This window comes from Nuphar pumila, chromosome 5, assembly GCF_984573655.1.
Source record: "Nuphar pumila chromosome 5, dmNupPumi1.hap1.1, whole genome shotgun sequence".
NCBI lineage: Eukaryota > Viridiplantae > Streptophyta > Magnoliopsida > Nymphaeales > Nymphaeaceae > Nuphar > Nuphar pumila.
In genome coordinates this window covers 130,882,939-130,903,497 of record NC_143253.1, presented here as the reverse complement: position 1 = coordinate 130,903,497, position 20,559 = coordinate 130,882,939, and the positions used below count along the sequence as shown (strand labels likewise).

The following is a 20,559-nucleotide window of genomic DNA, read 5'->3' as shown; positions in this document are numbered from 1 at the left end:
ATAGAAAATTTCTTTAATGTGGGCAATGACGGCGTTTGGTTGATGTCTCTCATCATATGTACAACCCAAACCCCTTTATATAATGTGAGATAGGGGTGGTTACGTGAATATGGTCTCTCTACATTCACATAACTCCCACCCCACTAACTGTCCACTAACTTTTCTCTAAAAAGCTCACTAACAGTGTCAAACTGGGTCACCTTATGGGTTTGACCCAGACCCATAATGTCCAACACTGCATCCCCTCTTTGCTTGGGTTCGCTGGAGTGCCCACACCTTGTTGGTGAGCGCTTGGGTTGAGGCAAGTGGAGCTCGCCAAAAATCACCGGCAGCAAAGTCCACCCCTTCTCAGCTGAGCCATGAGAAAATGAATCTCATGTCAAGCAACCAAACAAAGAAATTAGATTCTCATGCAAATGAGATTCCTTTTCTCACATTAAACAAACATGATATTTGAATTGCATGAGATTCTAAATGATATGATTGTGAGTCTCATGAGATTTACTTACTGATTTATGAAAAGTACCCAAGCGTACCCCTAGTGTGGGATAGTTGTAACCAAATTATCCCTGGATTGTTGCTTTTTTTTTTACAATAACTGTCATTTTTTTATATATTAGCTACTGAAGACCAATGTATCTCTCTTTCACCATTCCGACCAATATGTCTTTAAATACATTGAGTGCTACTATGGAAATGTCCCGATGACCAAACGATAATTAGTCTATCGATATTGTATGCAATTTTTTTGTCAAAAGATGGCACGCCTATTTAATATATTCGCCATTTAGGAGGCTCTTGTCCTATGTCACAATGATACGCTATGTGTGTTATGGTTGACACGATTAGGATACATGCCAACACATCCACGGCATATACAAACATTAATTTAACATTTTAAATTATTATTTTATTGCACTTTAATAATATTTCAATACAAATATTTTTTTATATATTAAAACATTGAAAAACAGTTTTTTTATTGATTAAACTATTCAAAAAATCCTGTGTCTCTGTATCTTAATTTTGATTTTTTTTTGGAACATGTGTGTCGAATTCGAGTCATGTATTGGGTTGTATCCGTATCTTTGTGACAGTCTCTCTCTTTCTCTCTCGCTATGAAGTCTAAACAACCAATTAAATTAACAAATGATCACTGTTCTTAATACCGTTTAGGAGGTAGGACCACATTAGTTGATAGAAAAATTACTTGAATCTCTCTCTTTCATGCGGAGAAAGAAAAAAGACCTACAATTTTACCTCTCTCTCTCTCTCTCTCTCTCACGCAGAGCCAGACACGCGCCTTGACTGGTGAAACCATTGGGAAGCAGGTATGGCTAATGCATAAATAAGGAAGAAAAAGCCACTCTAAAAAGCATCCTTCCTGACTCCAAGTAATCTTTTTTCTCAGTCGCTCTTTTTTGATCTTTTTCCTTCCTCGTAAAAATCTGCCTTTCATGTCTCCCTGCTCTGTTCTTGCTCTGCTTCATCATGTCTTGGATCTCTGCAGGAATGGGTGGTGAGAACCAAGTGAAGCTCTCCAACCATCCCACCAATCAAGTTATAATGGAAGAAGTTGCAGGTAAATCATATTTTAATGCATGACCATCCTCTTATTTCTTGTTCTTTTACATGATTTCAATCGACGGTAGCCGTATTCTCATACAGATCCAATTCCCCCCTTCTCTCTCTCTCTCTCTGACCAGGGTCTAAAAATGGAAACACAGAGAGGGAAGAACGATCAAAAGACCTCAATTTGGATACCACCACCGAGCAGCAGAGCTCCACCAGGACGGTTTTAGAGGGTTCTGCTTTGGTGCTCTCTTCAGATAGTAGCAGCATCAGTAGCAGTAGCAGCAGAAGCAGCACCTCCTCTGTTGGGAGACCGAGTTGCTCTGATGGGTCACAATGGAGGACTCTGCTCCACATGTGGAAGGCCAAGCCCATGAGAAGGCTTTCGACGTTTCCCCCGATAGGGCACTCTATGTTGGGGAGAAAGAATGCTCCTAGGGAGGTTGATCGGCCGCGCCAATTTGAGGAAGATGATTCAGGAGTGTCTGGAGCTCTGTCAAATTCAAGGCCGTCATGGAGGAGCTTCAATTATGATGAGCTTGCTTCTGCTACTGACGACTTTAGTATTGGTGAGTGTGCTCAATCTTATTTCATACTCTCTCTCCCTCCCTTTCTCTTTGATGACAAGAAAACCAGTTTAAGGTGTTGCCCACAAGGACTACGCTCATTTGGTAGGGGCGACTTGTGAATGTCACCACGTTGTTGGCAGGGGGACCTCAAGGGTTTTACCGACCAAGGCCAGCCAATGTGCGGTCGGTGATCGGTGATGAGGGGTTTCTCCTTGAATTATCCAAAAAAAAAAACTTATTTAAAGCATCAAACCATTGTAGGTGGGTTTGAATCCCGATAGGCCCTCAACTTAGTAAAACCTTAGGATCAATCCATCTTCCTTTAGAAAGGCGCTTTCAGCGCTTTAACACAAGTACACACTTTGGGAATCATCTTGTTCTATAGTTTTTTAAGGAGAAGAAAACAGTATTTGGTTAACAAGTTCATGAAGAAAACCCCTTTTTCAGTTCCATCTCCATTCTTAAAATAGAAGAAAGAAAACCATATTTTTTATATAGTTCATAAGCTTCTGTGGTGGACATTCTTGGTCTATTCTAACTGTAGGGCAGTGCTTTTACAACAGATTGAAGTGATCCTGCCGTACCATTAGAAGTTTCATGATATGATAGTTCTGATTATAGTTGCTGGGCATTAGATTGTGCTAAACACATTCTACATATTGATGGGGATAATTCATAGCCGTTTTGATATGTGGCTTGCTACCCTTTAATTGATGAAGGGTATATTCTGATTTGTCGTAGGACTCTGTAATGCTTGTGCAATCTGCATAGTTTCAGCTTTCAGGCCTACTTTGTTCATTTACTTTTTTTATCTACGTAATGTCGAACTACAAGTTACTTTTTTGTGTGTAGCCTATTTATCATTATCAATTCATTCTCATGATCGTGATCATCAACAGCATCACATATACTTTTTCTCTCATATATAGGGAGTCAACGTTGGGAGTCCTACTTTTTCATCTGTTTCCAGCTTGTCTTGATTCAGAAGATAAAGTCAATACGCTGCAGCTAACATAAAATTCAAAACCAGTTTGTGTTTTTATTTTCCTATCAAAGTCAATGGTCCCTAGGAACTCATAGTTATGTCTGCCAAAACTTATTTTTCTTTTTGAAATATGGGCGTAGAAAGAATATTGACAACACCAATTAACCTACCAATTCTGATGCCTAACATCTTGACTTCAAGAAAGTTTCTTAAGAAAGAGAATAGGTTGTAGACCCTAAGGAGTTGCCCACATGGTCACAGGCTATATAGTAGATAGGGAGGTCTCCCCCTACCTCAAGTTCAGGTCCCAGTATTAGCACTCCCTTCCGCAACGCCAAGCAGGAGGCTCCTTGGGGTGCCCATAGAGTTTTATGCCGCCAAGATGATGACCATAGATACAATAGGCTAACACCAGCATGTCTAAGTCTCCAATCTCAAGTGCGGTTTCTTTGAGTTTAACCAGTACAAGAATAAACATGGTAGATATTAGAATTCATGAACTTGATCAATTTTCACGTGTTTTGACAAACAAAACACAGCCGTTGCGTTTGTTATAAAGATGAAATTGCATGATTTTTATGAATATCGGGAGTAATATTATCATGTCGAAGCAAACTGAAAATGCCTATATTTTTGGTATTGAAACTTTGAACCTTTTGGCAGAGAGGTTGATAGGAAAAAGTGGCCATGCTGAGGTTTATAAGGGATGCCTAGCAGATGGGCAACTTGTAGCCATCAAGAGATTGACTAAAAGGAGCACAGAGGAAGAGAGGATAGAGGATTTCCTATGTGAGCTGGGGATTATTGCACATGTAAACCACCCAAATGCTGCTCGCTTGATTGGGTTTGGAGTGGAAGGAGGCCTTCATCTGGTTCTCCAGTTCTCTCCTCATGGTAGCTTAGCATCCATGCTTCATGGTAAGTCTCTGCATTTTCCACATGTTTATGTCAGCATTGCATATTGATCCCTTCATTCCTGCATATTCATACCATTTTGAATGCCCCAGAGGTCCGGAATCTGGCATGGGGCCCACTCAAAATCAGACCCTCATGCAAACGGATGATCTCAAAATGTTATCAGTATCGGCCGATGTGCATAGTATCGGCAGAGTTTCGATAGGCTGCATGCCTGAATCGGCTGTTTTTTAATAAATGTAAAAAAAATACTATTTTTTAAATATTAATTTAATGGTTTTAACACATGTCATGTTGTGATTGACACGTAATAATTTTTTATTATTTTCAGGCTGATACATAAGGATTCAGATGAGTATCGACCGATACAGCTGAATCGGTGGCCAAATGATTTAGGGCTGATACCCATTCTGACAACATAGACTTTAATAAATCTAGGATTTCTAACTTTGTTTTTTCCGATAACAAAGAACCTGGGCCTCTCATAGTAAACTCCGGGTGAATGTCCTAATTGCAAAGAACAACCTACCAGGCAAGCCACCGGTCTGATCTCAGGGTGAATTGATCCTGAGAAAGATAGGGTTCCACCACGTTTCCAAAAACCACCCTTACCACTTGGGCGACTTGATGTGGGATCTGGCAAGAGGCCTATGCCAGATTTGATCTTTAAAAGCAAATGAGGGACCTGGGTTGTTGTTCCTTTAACCTTAATACGGCTCAAATGCTTATGATCGTGAGCACAATGTGATTAATTTCATCAAAAAAAAAGCTTGATCAAATATATATATATATATATAGTTCTAACTTTGGATCTCAGATTTCAGATCCAAATTCATTTTAGGATCCAGAATCCAATTCCATTCCCAACTCTAGATTTCAAATCCAATTCCACTTTCAAAACCCATCTAGACTTTTTAAATCTATTTCTATTTTTAAATTCCATTTGGATCGTTCAATTCCAAGCTCCATCCTGACTTTAAAATTTAAATCCAATTTCATTTCAAATGTTATCTCTTCTTCTAAATCTAAGTTTAAAGTCCATTTTTCTGACTTTGAAATTTCCTTCCTTTTCCTTTTTCACTCATCTTCCAATCATTCTTTTCAAATTCAAAATCTTATTTTCCCAACTCTAATTATTTCAAAGACTTAGAATTTCTCTAATCTATCTCAAGTTCTAAGTTAGATTCTACTATTCAGAAATCATTTCTTTACTCCATTATCAAGTTCATCTCAGAACACTTGGAGATTTTTCAAAATCATTTTTGAAAAGAGCATACATCCTTGCATTGCACAAGTATGATTCTTTGTGCATTTAGACTTAAGATAAATTCTTAGATAATATTTAGGCAAAGAAAAAAGGCATAAATTTGATCATTGGTCCGATTACCCCTGGTAAAGGCCCCAGGAACGGTCGAACCTTGTACCGACGAGCGAATCCCGTCTCTTCATTTTTCTCGCAATATTTTCAAAACGGAGATGAGTAACTTTCTAAATATTTTCAAATTAAGGTCAAGTGTGACCCCGCGAAAGAATTCCTCTCTCTCTTCTTTTCTTTCTTTTCTCTTCTCTCTTCTTTTTCTGTCTTTCATTTTCCTCCATTCAAAAAGGAGGAAAATAGAGGTTAGAAAAGGAAAAGAGAAGGAAGAAAGACAAATCACAAGAGAGGAAAAAATTTGCGATGATCACAGTTTTGGCGATCGTGATGGGACATTTTTGAAAAAAAATGCCTCGTGAGATAAAGCTCAAGTAGGATCCTGTCCTGGATGGATATACAAGGCATGAATTTTCTTTGTGGGAAGAACCACGATGGGATTAGAAGGAAACACTTCGTAAAAACGAGGAACCTCGTTGGAACGAGATTCAGGTTTAACCAATACCTGAAAAGGAAGATACCTCGTGGGCACGAGGTTCAGGCTTAACCCTTATCCTGAAGGGGACAACCAAATGGAATCCTCGAATGAAGAAACCATGATGAAACATTCAGAGTTTGGACAAACAAATCCGAAAGGAGTTTGCGAAAGGAGGAAGATGGAGTTCCCTAAAGCTTGGAAAAGGGATAATTTTTGGTGCCTTATTGTTGAGACTGAAAATAACTTTTTGACAATAACAGACCTCTCACAAAAAGTACATGTTTAACCCTTAACCTGAGTGGGTACGACCATACAGATTTCTCGAATGGAGAAACCGTGATGGGACAAGAGAGATACTTCAACTGAATGAGGCAATTCTTCTGGGAATGTGAGAGATGGAAAATAAGGAGATATGAGACAATTCTTTCGACAAAATGAACGATGAATAAGGTGACAGGAGGTGAATCTTTCGATGGTGTGAAAGATGAATAAGGCGATCCTTTTAACAGGAGCAAGGTGATATTTTTGGACAAGGCGAAATATGAATAAGGCGATCTGAGGAGGCAAATCTTTTGACAAGGTGAAAGATAAAGAGGGCAATCAGAGAAGGCAAAATTTTTTGATTTAAAGCGGAAGATGAATAAGGCAATCATTTTGACAGGAGAAGGCGAATTTCTCGATCAGAGCGAAAGATGAGGAGGACAATCTTTTTGGAAAGGAGAAGGTGAGAACGAAATATGAAGATGACAATCCTTTTGGCAAGGAGAAGGCAAAAGTGAAATGTGAAGATGACAATCCCTTTAACAAGGAGAAGGCAAAAGTGAAATATGAAGATGGCAATCCCTTTAGCAAGGAGAAGGTGAAAGCGAGATGACAATCCTTTTAGCAAGGAGAAGGTAAAAGTAAAATATGAAGATGGCAATCATTTTAGCAAGGAGAAGGCAAATCTTTCGATCAAAGCGAAAGACGGAGAAGGCGATCCTTTTATCAAGGAGAAGACGAATCTTTCGATCAAAGCGAAAGACGGAGAAGGCGATCATTTTATCAATGAGAAGGTGAATCTTTCGATCAAAGCGAAAGACGAAGAAGGCAATCCTTTTGGCAAGGAGAAGGCGAATCTTTCGATCAAAGCGAAAGACGGAAAATGCAATCCTTTTATCAAGGAGAAGGCGAATCTTTCGATCAAAGCGAAAGACAGAGAAGGCAGTCCTTTTATCAAGGAGAAGATGAATCTTTTGATCAAAGCGAAAGACGAAGAAGACAATCATTTTATCAAGGAGAAGGCGAATCTTTCGATCAAAGCGGAAGACAGAGAAGGCAACTCTTATGAAAGAGGGGAAGACAGCTCTTTCGACTATGCAAAAGAAGGAAAAGGCAACACCCAGATGTATCAAAAACAGATGTTAAGTTATTATTTCGTATCAGGAAAGCTGGAAAGTTTCGCCAAAATGATAAAATTTATAGTTGTATCAAGGTAATTTTTTTAAGGTAAGCACTTTCAAAAGAGGTTCCCTCTTCCACCTAGAGTATTACCCCCAACTGGGTTAACTCTATAGAGTCTAGAATCAAAGTCAAATTATTGTTGTTGATTTTCTTCAAGGAGGCTATCAATTTCCTTGATATGAAAAGAGAGAAAATATTCTTAGCTTCATAGAAGCATTTGAATGAAAAGATATTGATAGAAAAAATTTCACATAGATAAAGAAGATTCTTGGCAGTTTGGGCAGTTTGATATCCTGGGCATTTTTCCATGATGATCTTTTTGCACTCTTTTGAGTCATGGAGCTTTCTTGGGCTTTTTACATCATCCTTCATTTTGGAGATGTCCTGACGTTTCTCTCTTTTTTTTCGGGGAAGGGTACGTCACAAAACTTCTTCATCTTGGAGATGCTCAGATCCTTCTTTTTCTTTCTCAGGAATTAGGCTTGATGACATCGGTATAAAGGTCTTTAGATGATAGCAAAAATCAAATAGCTTTTAGGGTTTGTCGGTAGGTTCATCGCACTCGCCTTCATCTCGACGGTGATCTGAACTTTCCCTGGAAGGATCCTTCACAAACTCCTTCATCTTGGAGATGATCCAAATCTTCTTTGGCCCCGGAGATCTAGCTCGCATATTCGTCTTCATCTTGACGACAATTGAGAGATCCCTTTTGCGGATATTTGATTGCAGCTTAAATGACTGAGAAGATATGGATTGGGTAGGTCCTTTTTACTGCCCAGGATATTTCCATTGTCTTACTGCCGAAGAATAATCTTTAAGAATGTGCCACAGCTATGATCAATATCAGCTCACTTATGGCTTTTCAACGTCATTGAATTTTCCTTCGCGAGTTATATCGAAGATTTTTTTTTCTTCATCCTTTTGGTTGACCAACAGAAAATTTGGAGTTTGAGTCTTTCTTCATAAAAGCTTCACCCTTTTGGAAGGAACACTAAGGAGATTTGAGAGAATTCTTTATGTAATAAAAGTTTTGAGATCAACAACTATTTTATGGCAATTTGGCAAGATATTCCTGAAATCCTTGATGATGAAACCTTTGCTTAACATCGAATTTTGACACATCAGTGGGATTCTGGAGAAGAATCCAACACGAGGCTGAATTCTGAAGGTAAATATAAATTTAAAGTTCTGAAGGCAAGCTTGGCATAAAACTGGATTTTGAAGGTAAGCCTAACTCAAAAGTTGGTTTTGAAAGACCAACCGAATCAGGACTCAGGTTTTTACAAGGAAAGCTAGAAGATTCGAGTCGAAACTCGAGCCTTTGAAGGAAAGCTAAGAAGTTTTTGGTTTCTAAGGAGAGAAAGTTCGGGTCGAAACCCAAATCTTCAAAGGAAAAACCAGACCAATTTAGATTTTTGAAGGAAAGAAAATTCGAGTCGAAACTCAAAATATTTAAAGGAAAGCTGGATTGTTCGAGTCGGGGCTCGAATATCAAAGGAAAACTGGGAAGTTCAGATTTTGAAGGAAAGAAAACTCGAGTAAAAAACTCAAATCTTCGAAGGAAAGCAAAAAAGTTCGAGTCAGGGCTCGAATCTCAAAAGAAAATTGGAAAAATCATATTTTTGAAGGAAAGAAAACTCGAGTTAAAACTCAAATCTTCGAAGGAAAGCAGAAAAGTTCGAGTCAGGGCTCGAATCTCAAAGGAAAACTGGAAAGTTTAGATTTTTGAAGGAAAGAAAACTCGGGTTAAAACTCAAATCTTCTAAGGAAAGCAGGAAAGTTTGATTCAAGGCTCGAATCTCAAAAGGAAACTGGAATGCTTTAGATCTTGAAGGAAAGAAAACTTGAGTTAAAACTCAAATCTTCAAAGGAAAGCAGGAAAGTTTGAGTCAGGGCTCAAATCTCAAAAAGGAAACTGGAATGCTTTAGATCTTGAAGGAAAGAAGACTCGAGTTAAAACTCAAATCTTCAAAGGAAAGCAGGAAAGTTCGAGTCAGGGCTCAAATCTCAAAAGGAAACTGGAATGCTTTAAATCTTGAAGGAAAGAAGACTCGAGTTAAAACTCAAATCTTTAAAGGAAAGCAGGAAAGTTCGAGTCAGGGCTCGAATCTCAAAAGGAAACTGGAATGCTTTAGATCTTAAAGGAAAGAAGACTCGAGTTAAAACTCAAATCTTCAAAGGAAAGCAGGAAAGTTCGAGTCAGGGCTCGAATCTCAAAGGAGAGTTGATGAGAAATTTTTTATGAAAGATTGACAGAAATTAAGGAAAATTGAAAAAAGATCGTAACATGAAGGCTTGAAATTGAGATTTGAATAACCCGAAGGTAAAAATTGGATTTAGAGCTTTTTGATTTTTGATGAATGGTTAGTGCAAAGACTGAACTTGAGGGGCTAACTGATCGGTCAACCAAACACTAGCACGAGTGCTAGCTGTACTGGATTTCAAAAATGCCCCAGTATGGGTACTGGGTTTTGAAATTGCATCTGCACGAGCTCTGGCTTTTCTGACCGAGAGTCGGAAGAGGAGACCAGCATCTTCAAGACATTTGGAAATTGAAGTATGCATGATTGTCGGGGTTTTCCGGATTATCCCTTATCCTGAAGAGGAAGAAGGAAATAAATTTGATAGAAGTGATAAGGGCTGATGAAGAATAAAATTGATAAAAAAATTAATAAAGAAAAGATTGAAAAAAAGATTAACAAAGCATCAAATAAAATTGATAAAAATTGATAAAGAATCAATAAAGTTGACAAAAATTGACAAGAAAAAAAAATTGATAAAGACTGACGAAAGTCTGGGAAAAATTTGGTAAAAATTTGATGATAAAAGACTTCAAGATTATCCCTTATTTTGAAGAAAGGAGGAGAAATGCCTCGATAAACGAGGTTCAGGTTTATCTTAACCTGAAAGGGTAAAAGAAAATAGAATTTAACGAGAATTTAATGAAGAAAAATTGTTATAAATTTAGAAAAATCAAATAAAGCTTGATAAAACTTGTGTTGGAAAAAAGAATTCTCATAGGTAGCATTATTGCTCCTACGAGAGGTCCCAGGATTATCCCTTATCCTGAATGGGAACACCTCGGTCAACGAGGGTCAGTTTTTTCCCTTAACCTGAGCGGGAAAAAGATTTAGAAAATACCTCATGGGAAAGAGGCATCAGGTTTACCCCTTAACCTGAAAGGGTTAAGAATAAAATTTATAAAAAAGTGGGAAAGATCGAATAAATTTATGATAATTTTGTTCTTGAAAAGAATGCTCACAGATAACTTTGTTGCTTCTGTGAGGGGTGTCAAGTTTATCCCTTATCCTGAATGGGAACACCTCGGACAACGAGGTTCAGGTTTATCCCTTAACCTGAAACGGAAACACCTCGGTCAACGAGGGTCAGGTTTGTCCCTTAACCGGAAAGGGTAACACTTCAGACAACGAGGGTCAGGTTTGTCCCTTAACCTGAAAAGGTAACACCTCAGACAACGAGGGTCAGGTTTGTCCCTTAACCTGAAAGGGTAACACCTCGGACAATGAGGGTCAGGCTTATCCCTTAACCTGAGGGGAAAGATACCTCGAAGAATGTGATGAATATATATATATATATATATATATATATATATATATATATATATATATATATATATATATATATATATATATATATATATATAGGGGATGGGTGTGTGTTGGTGGTCGTTGATTTACTCAAGAATGTGATGAATTTTCTTGGTTAGTTCATCATCCCTTTTATCAAATTATTTGGTTTTGTACCTTGTAGGAAGGCGAGCCCATTGAGTGATTCGGTCCTCCATGTGGGTTGCCTTATCATTTTAAAAAAAAAAACACTAATACAACCACCATTAGCAACTTAAAGTCACAAGTTCGAAAGCCACTGGTGGCATCTCTTGCTGTAAGGTCAAAGCTGGGTATACTCTTTGGTGGGCAGGGGGACCTTAAGGGTTTTACCAAGCGGAGGCCAGCCAAGGTGCAGTCCGTGATGGGGGGTTTTCCCTTAGATTATCCAAAAAAATCCACTAATACAACCACCATTAGCAACTTAACGTCAGCTACCTAAGAGTTCCAAAATTTTAACATAAAAACAGGCCCAATCTAATGATTTTTTATTAAGTGATGGCTTGATGACTCTAATTAGTTGGACATCCTAAAGTATTTTTTTTTCTTTCTTTTTTGTTGATGAAGTATTCTAAAATGCTTGCATGATAGTCATTCACCAAAGGTGGGCATGAATGATGAGCAGAATACAAAACCTTCCTGCATCAGAAAAGATTTTGGAAGTAGTATGAATGGATAAATCTAAGGGTAGCCTTGGATCTGAGATCCCTTGATTTCTGGTCCAAATATTTAAGACCAGAAAAACGTGGATTTTAGACATGATAAGAATTCCAAACCCGAGAATTAATTGAGATCCAACATTTGCTTGAGTGTCAGATCTAGCATGGGCTCCTTGCCCGATCCACCTCGCGCAAAGAGATCCTCCGGTCTCTGAAGCAATCAAATACCCCCCAGGATCTGTGGCACGATTCCCTAGGTCCAGCCAAATGACCAAGGATCTCCATCTAAAGTGTGTATCCATATCTATAAAGAAAAATGAAGATATGAGATACATCCCTGTATCCAGGCTTAGTCCCCAAGCGACTTTTTGGGAAACTTTTTTTTTATACTTACACATTGAAACCACCCTCAAGATCAAAGACCTAGCTGCACTGGTTTTGCCTGCCATACTTGTCGCTGTCCTAACAACTTACAACTCCGTGAGCTTACCTTGCCCCCATGAACTTGTTGGATCCTGAGTCTAGATCCAATGTGCCCATAGGGTCTCACTGGAACCCCAAGAACCACAGATTAGTTGGCTTGTTAAGCCTAATTATGAAACATGATTATATGATTTATAAAATGGTTATGGAGGGAGTTACTAGATTTTATAGGGCACTATCTTTAATTAGTAGTGGATTAAATTCAATCTTATAAATGAAGACCATGGCTATGACTATGAAAATTTAGTACTCAGTGAGTGGATTCTGAAAAGCCCTACTGCTTTTTACAAAAATAAAGGTTGGAGTCCTTCTAGCATGTGCCCCATTCGTTCCAGTGACCGGACCCATACCAGATTTTCAAACCACCAGGTTTCAATAAAAGACACTACTTTTTGGCTTAAGAAAGGAGTGACACCCTTGAAATTTGAGCCTAAACCACCTTGCCTAGCGGCCTAGGTGCCATCCCACTATGCCAAACCCCTTTGAGTGAAGCAGGTTATATGTTCCCCCCCGAAACACGTAGTTGCGTGTTCTCGGGTCTGAATGAGCGTCACATATGTAATCACGTGGGGCTCATTTCCCCGTGTGTGTCGGCATCACTTAGCATTGGAGTCTGGTGCGTTTACAAAGACTTAAGTACCATTTCCCGCCATTAGTATCATAAAACAATGTTTCGAGGAAATGACAAAAATGTTCTTCTGCCAGAAAGGGTTAAAGTCATCATCGTTTTCGCCCTAAGGAGTAAACTCCTCTGCTTTAACAGGAGCTCCTTGCAATATGTTGCCCTAAACATTCCAGATCACCCTTTGACGATGCACCATCTGTTGTGCTGTAACAAGAGCTTCGATTGACGATGCACCATTTGCCGTCGTCTGTTATCGTCGGAGCACCCATTATCGCTTTCTGCTGTCGTTGGAGCACCATTTGCCGTCGTCTACTATCGCCGAAACACCCTTTGATGTCTTCGTCATCTATTATCGCTGGAGCACCCTTTGTCGTCGTCTGTTCGTGAAAAATAGTTGAACTACCAGAAAAATCAACATTTTATCTATTGTTCATCATGATACTAGGGTGAAAGCATCAAACTGACTAGATAGAGAATAACAATTTACAACAGAAATAATGGTGGCAACGTCAAACTGAGTAGAGTAGCGATTTATAATAGAAATCCGATAAGAGAGTAGCAATTTATAGTAGAAATCAATTCAGAGAGTAACTATTTATAATAGAAATCAGATAAGAGAGTAGCGATTTACAGTAAAAATCAATTAAGAGAGTAGCGATTTACAATAAAAATCAGATAAGAGAGTAGTGATTTACAGTAGAAATCATATAAGAGAGTAGCAATTTAAAGTAGAAATCAAATCAGAGAGTGGCGATTTACAATAAAAATCAAATCAGAGAGTAGCGATTTACAGTATAAATCAGAGAGTAACGATTTACAGTAGAAATCAGATCAGAGAGTAACGATTTACAGTAGAAATCAAATCAGAAAGTAGCGATTTACAGTACAAATCAGATTTCTACTGTAAATTGTTACTCTCTGATCTGATTTCTACCGTAAATTGCTACTTTCTGATTTGATTTTCATTGTAAATCATTACTCTCTTATCTGATTTCTACTGTAAATCGCTCTTTTCAATAAAGATAATAAAAAAGACCACGGTCGCTCAGAGAAAAATCTTATTGCTCTTTTCAACAGTTACAAGGGACAAAAAAAAGAAAGAATTTATACAAGGCAAGGGCAACAACCCTAAACCTAAACAAGTTGGGTCTGATCCATAAGAAACTAAGTCTCAAACATAGGCCCAAAAAAATTTTGTTTCGGGGGCCGCTGCCCCCTTAGACCCCTGCCCGCTGACTACGCAGTGGGACCCACATCAGGGGAACCCTTGAACCCCCCTTTATGTAAGAGAAAAAACTATGAATCAGGCTCCACAACTCATCAGGCAGGAACGAGAAGGCGGCCATGTGTTGTAACACAAGCTAAAAACAAAGATGAAACATGCAAATCTATTTACAGGGAGAGGAAGTGGGAGGACATTTTCATCCAACACATATCTATCTTACAGGAGGACATTTTCGTCAAAAGTATATCTACCTTTTTTATATGTTATTTTATTATAAACTCATCGTGGGCAACATTGGCATATGAATTATCATGGGTCCCAAGATATTCCTCTGTACACACAGGAACACATGAATTTGTGTTTCGGGGAGAACACACACCACCCTCTCCCCTTTGAGGCAGGGGAGGAACTTATCTGGTGCCCTGAAATATCCGTTTCCATGCCACTGAATTTCATCCATATGCGCCCCATATACGCAATACATCTTTTGGGCATCTTGTCATGTGTCCCAAGAAGGCCTTTGGGACTGAGACCTAGTTTTTGCAGGATCAAAGGCAATGTTAGAATGGAGAATCAGGTACAAGATTGCTTTGGGGACGGCAGAAGGACTGAAGTACCTGCATGAGGGCTGCCAACGTCGTATAATTCACAGGGACATCAAGGCGTCAAATATCTTGCTAGCAGAGGACTACCAACCTCTGGTATGATCTTTATATTATTTCTCGTGTTCATATAGTCTTTCTTGAGTGCTCCTTGAGAAACGAATCTCTTTCCTCATTGTTGTGCAACGAGTGCAGATGAGGTGCAATGTCATTGCACACTCTTAGCATTCGATTATGATTCAATATGGTTTTGGCTTACCAAATGCAACTAAACGGAGTAGAATTCAGTAGGATATCGGATAAAATCCGATTCATTGACATCCCTACTGATCTCACTCTCTCTCATATGATAATTATTTGATGCAGATATCAGACTTTGGACTAGCAAAATGGCTACCTGAACAGTGGACACACCACATAGTGTCACCCATCGAAGGCACTTTTGGGTATGTATGTCTCCTTCCATTTCATCCCATATCCTCACCACCAGATCTAGCCATCAGTCCCATCATCCTATCACAGTGGATGCTAGGCCTCTGTCCAACCTTCGCCAGGTCCGACCCGGCAGGTTTGCAACACAAACAGTGGATCATACCCAACCGATCCGATATTAGTAGACCCATGGATCTGATTGAGTTCAAAACTTAGACATGTTAAGAAAACAAATCTCTTCTTGGGTATGATAATTTGTAACTCGAACCGAGTTTTATATCTGACCATGTTGGTTCTTTATAATATGATCTGAACCAACTCGAGCTCAAACTCAATTTGTACTTGACCCCTTTAAACCCTAAGAATTATACATCTACCATATGACCCAAACTGGCAAGGATCTAAACAGACATCATTTTTTAAATAAATAAATAAAATTTATACCCAAACTTATTTAAATGTTAACTACATAAATGTATCCATAGATTTCCAATTTTCTAAAATTAATTATATAGATAAGTTGTTTTCAGTATTTTTAATTATAGCTTAAGCCAAGGTGATTGCAAAGCTACCTGGTTGGTACCCAAATAGGACCAGACCCGAACTATTTATATAATTGAACCTATATGGACCTGAACCGGTTATTACCCAAACCACATAGACTGAATCCATATCCGATTCAAACAGAGCTGCACCCGATGTGTAAAATGCTTGACCTGATATTTGCCTGACCCGATAACCTATTTGGGCCTAGAATAAACAGTACTCAGAACCTAATCTCGATTCAGGATTGGGTTCACATCTAGACCCAATTAAAAAATGGGGTCTGATGGAACCAACCCAAACCAACCCATTTACACTCCTAGGGCAAATAAACAATGAAGACCAAGCCAATGTTTTATGACCATCTCTTGCAACATCTTTTTTGTTTTTTTGACGTAACATAGAAACCATCGCTGTAGTATGCACACCCTAGTTATTGAACTCTTGACCTCCTTCAAATTAAAAGCCTTACGCCGACCCATCTAGCCCAGTGTGCAGAGCCCTTATTAGGGATGGCAGTGGACCGGGGGAAAGAGGGGCCCCACCCCACCTCACCTTGTTTGGACCGGGGATGAAGGGTATGAAACGGGGATGGAGGTGGGGACAAAGGTTAAAATCCATCCCCGTTCGGGGATGGAGGTTCTAATCTTGAGGCGGGGCGGGGGTAGTGGAGACCTTGTCCCTCGCCCGCCCCACTGCCATCCCTAGCCCTTATGGGTAGCTCTTGCACATGTTGATATTTTTTTTTTCAAAGGCAAGTTGGGGTTAAACCGACCTCTACCAATTATACAATGATACCATTGGGATTCAAACTTGCAACGTTCAAACCCAAAGTGATATGCACTAGCTGCTCCTACAAGACAAGCTGAGCCCCCAGTTGGTACACGTGTTGATACTTGATAGAAGATAATTGGTTGAATGACTTGCCTTATAACTACTAATTGTGTTTAGGTACTTGGCACCAGAGTACTTCATGCATGGAATTGTGGATGAGAAAATTGATGTCTTTGCGTTTGGGGTTTTGCTTCTTGAGCTCATTACTGGGAAATGTGCTATCGACTCGTGTCGGCAGAGCCTTCTTATGTGGGTATGCATTTCCATATTCTTTCCCACATATTCTCGATGGGCATTTTCATCATCTATTCATTAAGGGTGCGTTTGATTGCCTCGGATCTGATATGATGTGATGCGAAAAGGAGTTGATGTGACATGGAGCCTATGCCGAGATCCGAGGCAATCAAACCTTGGATCTCTACCCTGACTTTCCGAGGTTCTGATTGAGATTTATGTTGATGGGAGATCCGCGGATCTTTGGTGGGCCAGAGAGATCCATGTCTCAAGTCTTGAGAACCAAGGCATTCAAATGCACCCCCCTGAATCACAGATTGCCCCAAAGGTGATGGGGCCTAGGCCCCTAGGCAGGCGGTTTAAGTTCAAATCTCATGAGCATCATGGGTGCAAAGGGGTAAGCTCACAGAGTTTTTACGCTGTCAGAACAATGATTGTAAGTATGGCAGCTAGAGCCGGGCGCGGCTAAGTCTTTGATTCTGAAAGCGGTTTCTTCTTGTAAAAAAAAAAAAAAATATATATATATATATATATATATATATATATATATATATATATATATATATATATATATATATATATATATATATATATATATATATATAAAAGCACCCTTATTGAAAATGCTAATTGTTAATTTTCTAGGCAAAACCATTGCTTGATATCAATTATGTGAAAGAATTGGTGGATCCTAGCCTAGGGGATCATTATGATCCGCGCGAAATGAACTGGGCTATGCTGACTGCGTCCATGTGCATTCACCACTTGGCTACCGCAAGGCCGCTAATGAGCCAGGTTAGTCTTTGATTATTATTAGTGTTAATTAAAATGAAAGCATTAACAAGCAGACTAGTGTAAGATTTCATTTTAACCATAGCGACCAAAGTTTAAGACAACAATTTAACTGATGTGAATTTCTTGTGAGAAATTAAAATTGTATATTCTCTGCATTTATATATATATTGGTAAAATATCAGCAACATAAATAAAATTAAAAATTGTGAAAACATGAGCAAAAACTTTAAAATTAAATATATCACAATATACAGAACATATTTTTGATATTTTTTTGAACAAAAATTAAATATTGGATAAAATTTACTATACTTTAGCTTAAAATATCACAATATTTTGTATGTTCTGAATGGTTCAATATCATAATGTTTTCAATATATTTTCAGAAAACACTGTCACATTTATCACTGTTTTTTGCGTATTGTCAAGGAAGACCCATGAACCATGCCTATCCTGAAATGGACTTTTCATTATGGTGGTACTGTGTGAATGGAGATTCAAGTAGTGGAAAAAATAGTGATGTTTGGGAATCATTTTCTTAGCTCTTGTCCAAACTAGGGGTGGACTCTGTTGGGTCACATTATGAACAACAATGCACCACGCTGGTACGGTACTGTTCTATGTAGTCATGCCTACTCAGTCACGTTGTACTCAGGGAAACATTGAGCATAGGACCATGACCACTTCTGGCTACATCAAGCCATGGATTGTCGTCGTGGGCCCACCAGAAAATGGTCGCGATTTTTCGCTTTCGTGAAACACACAGTTTGTGCATGGAAAGTTAGTGAGCTACAATGTTTTGTGTAGCTCACTAGCAAACATTGGTTTACAAGTTCTAATTCTTGTGATTATCCCCGTATTTGTATGTCATGTTATCTATTTAAATATAATGATTCAAAATTTTGATAAGCTTCCAATTAAGATAAACTTTATAAATAAATAAAAAAAACTTTAGAAAACTTCTAATTCTAGTTAACTTCTAAAATCTAAATATATATGGTCAGTATCCCTTGCCACAAGGTGGAAGCTGTATATACTCCTTGCTAGAAAAGGGTGGCTTCAAGAGTTTTACTAACCCGAAGCCTGTGTGTGTGTGTGTGTGTGTGTGTGTGTGTGTGTGAGAGAGAGAGAGAGAGAGGGAGAGAGAGAGAGAGAGAGGTTCTGTTGGCTTACCTCCCCCCCCAACCCCCAAACCCCACCAAAAAAAAAATCTATTTCTAGATGATCACATACATTGCCTCAAAGGGGTTTGGTCTAAGTTTAAATCTCATGGGCATCATCCCTTGCACAAACCAAAGCGTGGCAACTCCCTGGGGGCAAGGGGTAAGCTCACTAAGTTTTATGCTGCCAGGACAACGACTGTAAGCACAGCAGGCAAAGCCACCACAGGTAGGTCTCTGATCCTCGGGGTGGGTTTTCCATGTAAATATAAAGAAAATATATCATATATACATTTTGATGACGTTTATAGATTGGATACATAAACCCAAAATCAGTGTGACAAATATCGCAAGATTTACTAAAATCTTGCGATAATCTCGCGAGAAATTGCCTGAAAGTTTAAAATGGCAATTTCTTGCGAGATTTTCAAAATATCGGGAGATTTATAAAAAAAACATAAATAGTGCGATTTAAACACGATATTTACATTTTAAACGGCTATTTATCATGAAAAAATGTATATTTTTATTTTTAAATAAATTTTATAAATATTTTCTTATAAAAATATTTTTTAATTTGTTTTTTTATTGCCGAGATTTTGCCAAAAAATGCGAGATTTATGAAAAAAAATCAATTTCTTCCAACTTTTTTAAAAACAAGATTTTGCAGATAAAAACGTTTGTCACCACATGTCCCAAATCCAATAAAATGTGAAAATTAAAAATCCAAACAGAAAAATGCAAAATGGATTCTATAAACTTGGACAATGTCAAGATCTTGATATCGCATCAAACATGTTGGAGAATGATGTATGAGCACATGGCCAAGTTGCACTAGCATTGAATTCCCTTGTTTGTTTGCAGGTTGTGAGGCTTCTAAAAGGTGAGGTTGCAACCATGGAGTCAGTGGGAAGGGGGCAACGCAAGTCATGTAGTGGCCGTACGCTCTTGTTGAGTGCTTTGGACGTGGATGAATACTCATCATCCAGATATCTCAATGATCTCAATCGCCACAAGCAACTTGCCTTGGAATTTTAGCCTGTCTTCATTCTACCTTTTTTAATTTGTATTTGGGAATTACATTTACTGGAGCCAAAAGCTTGTGTGATTGATGAAGGTCCACGTCTTGTAAATATAAGAGGAAATGATGCAGCAAGAGTACCCCAGTAGTGGGTCATGTTCTAGGTTGTGGCTTAGTCAACATACTTAAGAGTGAGATAGAAATCCTACCTTGGCCTTGGTTGGGTCAATTGGTCCAGACCTCTTACCTGGCTAGGTTGGGTTAGGTCCCCTGGCTTCACCAAGATTTGCAGACAGGTTGAACCAAGTTGCAGTAATTCTCGCTACCACAAGAGAAGAAACAGGATCAGAAGATCGGGGCGACGACGATACGATTACTCGCGCAACCAATCCTATGAGAGAGTGAGCTTATCACTCATCTTTCACCTAATTACCTTGACGTTGGCAGCTTAATTTTGCAAAGTTTGGCTTCTTGGGCTGTTGGGTTGGGCTTTTTTTTTTGTTTTAAAGGCAAGCTGGTGTTAGGCAGACTCCTACCGGTTATACAACGATATCATTGGGATTTGAACTTGCAACGTCCTAACACAAGGTGACGTGCATTAGCTGCTTCTACCAGACAAGTGGAGCCCTTATGTGTGACCAAGGGGCTTGTTTGGTTTCATGGAATACGGCAGGCAGAGCCGGCTAGGTCTCGATCTTGAAGGTGGTTTCTCCGTGTAAATATATATATATATAAAAGTTCCACCTAATTACACAGATCCAAACTCATTGATTCCGCAACTTGGCCAGCTTCTGCATGAAAAAAAAGAACAATTTGACAAAATCTTGGTCTTAATCTTACTGATCTAGATTCACTAATATTACTAACAATCAAGTTTTGAATGCTGTAATAAGTGCTGTCCTGGTGTTTTTTCATGTGTTAGATAGATTCACTTATGAATAGGGGTGGGCATATATCAGCCCGGCCCCGGCCTGACCCGATCTTAA

The 20,559-nt window shown here is 38.8% G+C and overlaps 1 protein-coding gene across 1 annotated transcript; it reads left to right on the top strand.

Moving 5' to 3' along the window:
• The first annotated feature begins 1,512 nt into the window (after positions 1 to 1,512).
• Positions 1,513 to 19,590, top strand: LOC149838742 (receptor-like cytosolic serine/threonine-protein kinase RBK1). Its single transcript, XM_090008309.1, has 9 exons — positions 1,513 to 1,582; positions 1,830 to 2,141; positions 3,790 to 4,044; positions 11,313 to 11,321; positions 14,499 to 14,653; positions 14,921 to 15,000; positions 16,481 to 16,616; positions 17,243 to 17,392; positions 19,417 to 19,590. Exons 1-9 carry the CDS (start codon positions 1,513 to 1,515, stop codon positions 19,588 to 19,590), a joined length of 1,341 nt encoding a protein of 446 aa, XP_089864435.1.
• Positions 19,591 to 20,559: the final 969 nt, after the last annotated feature.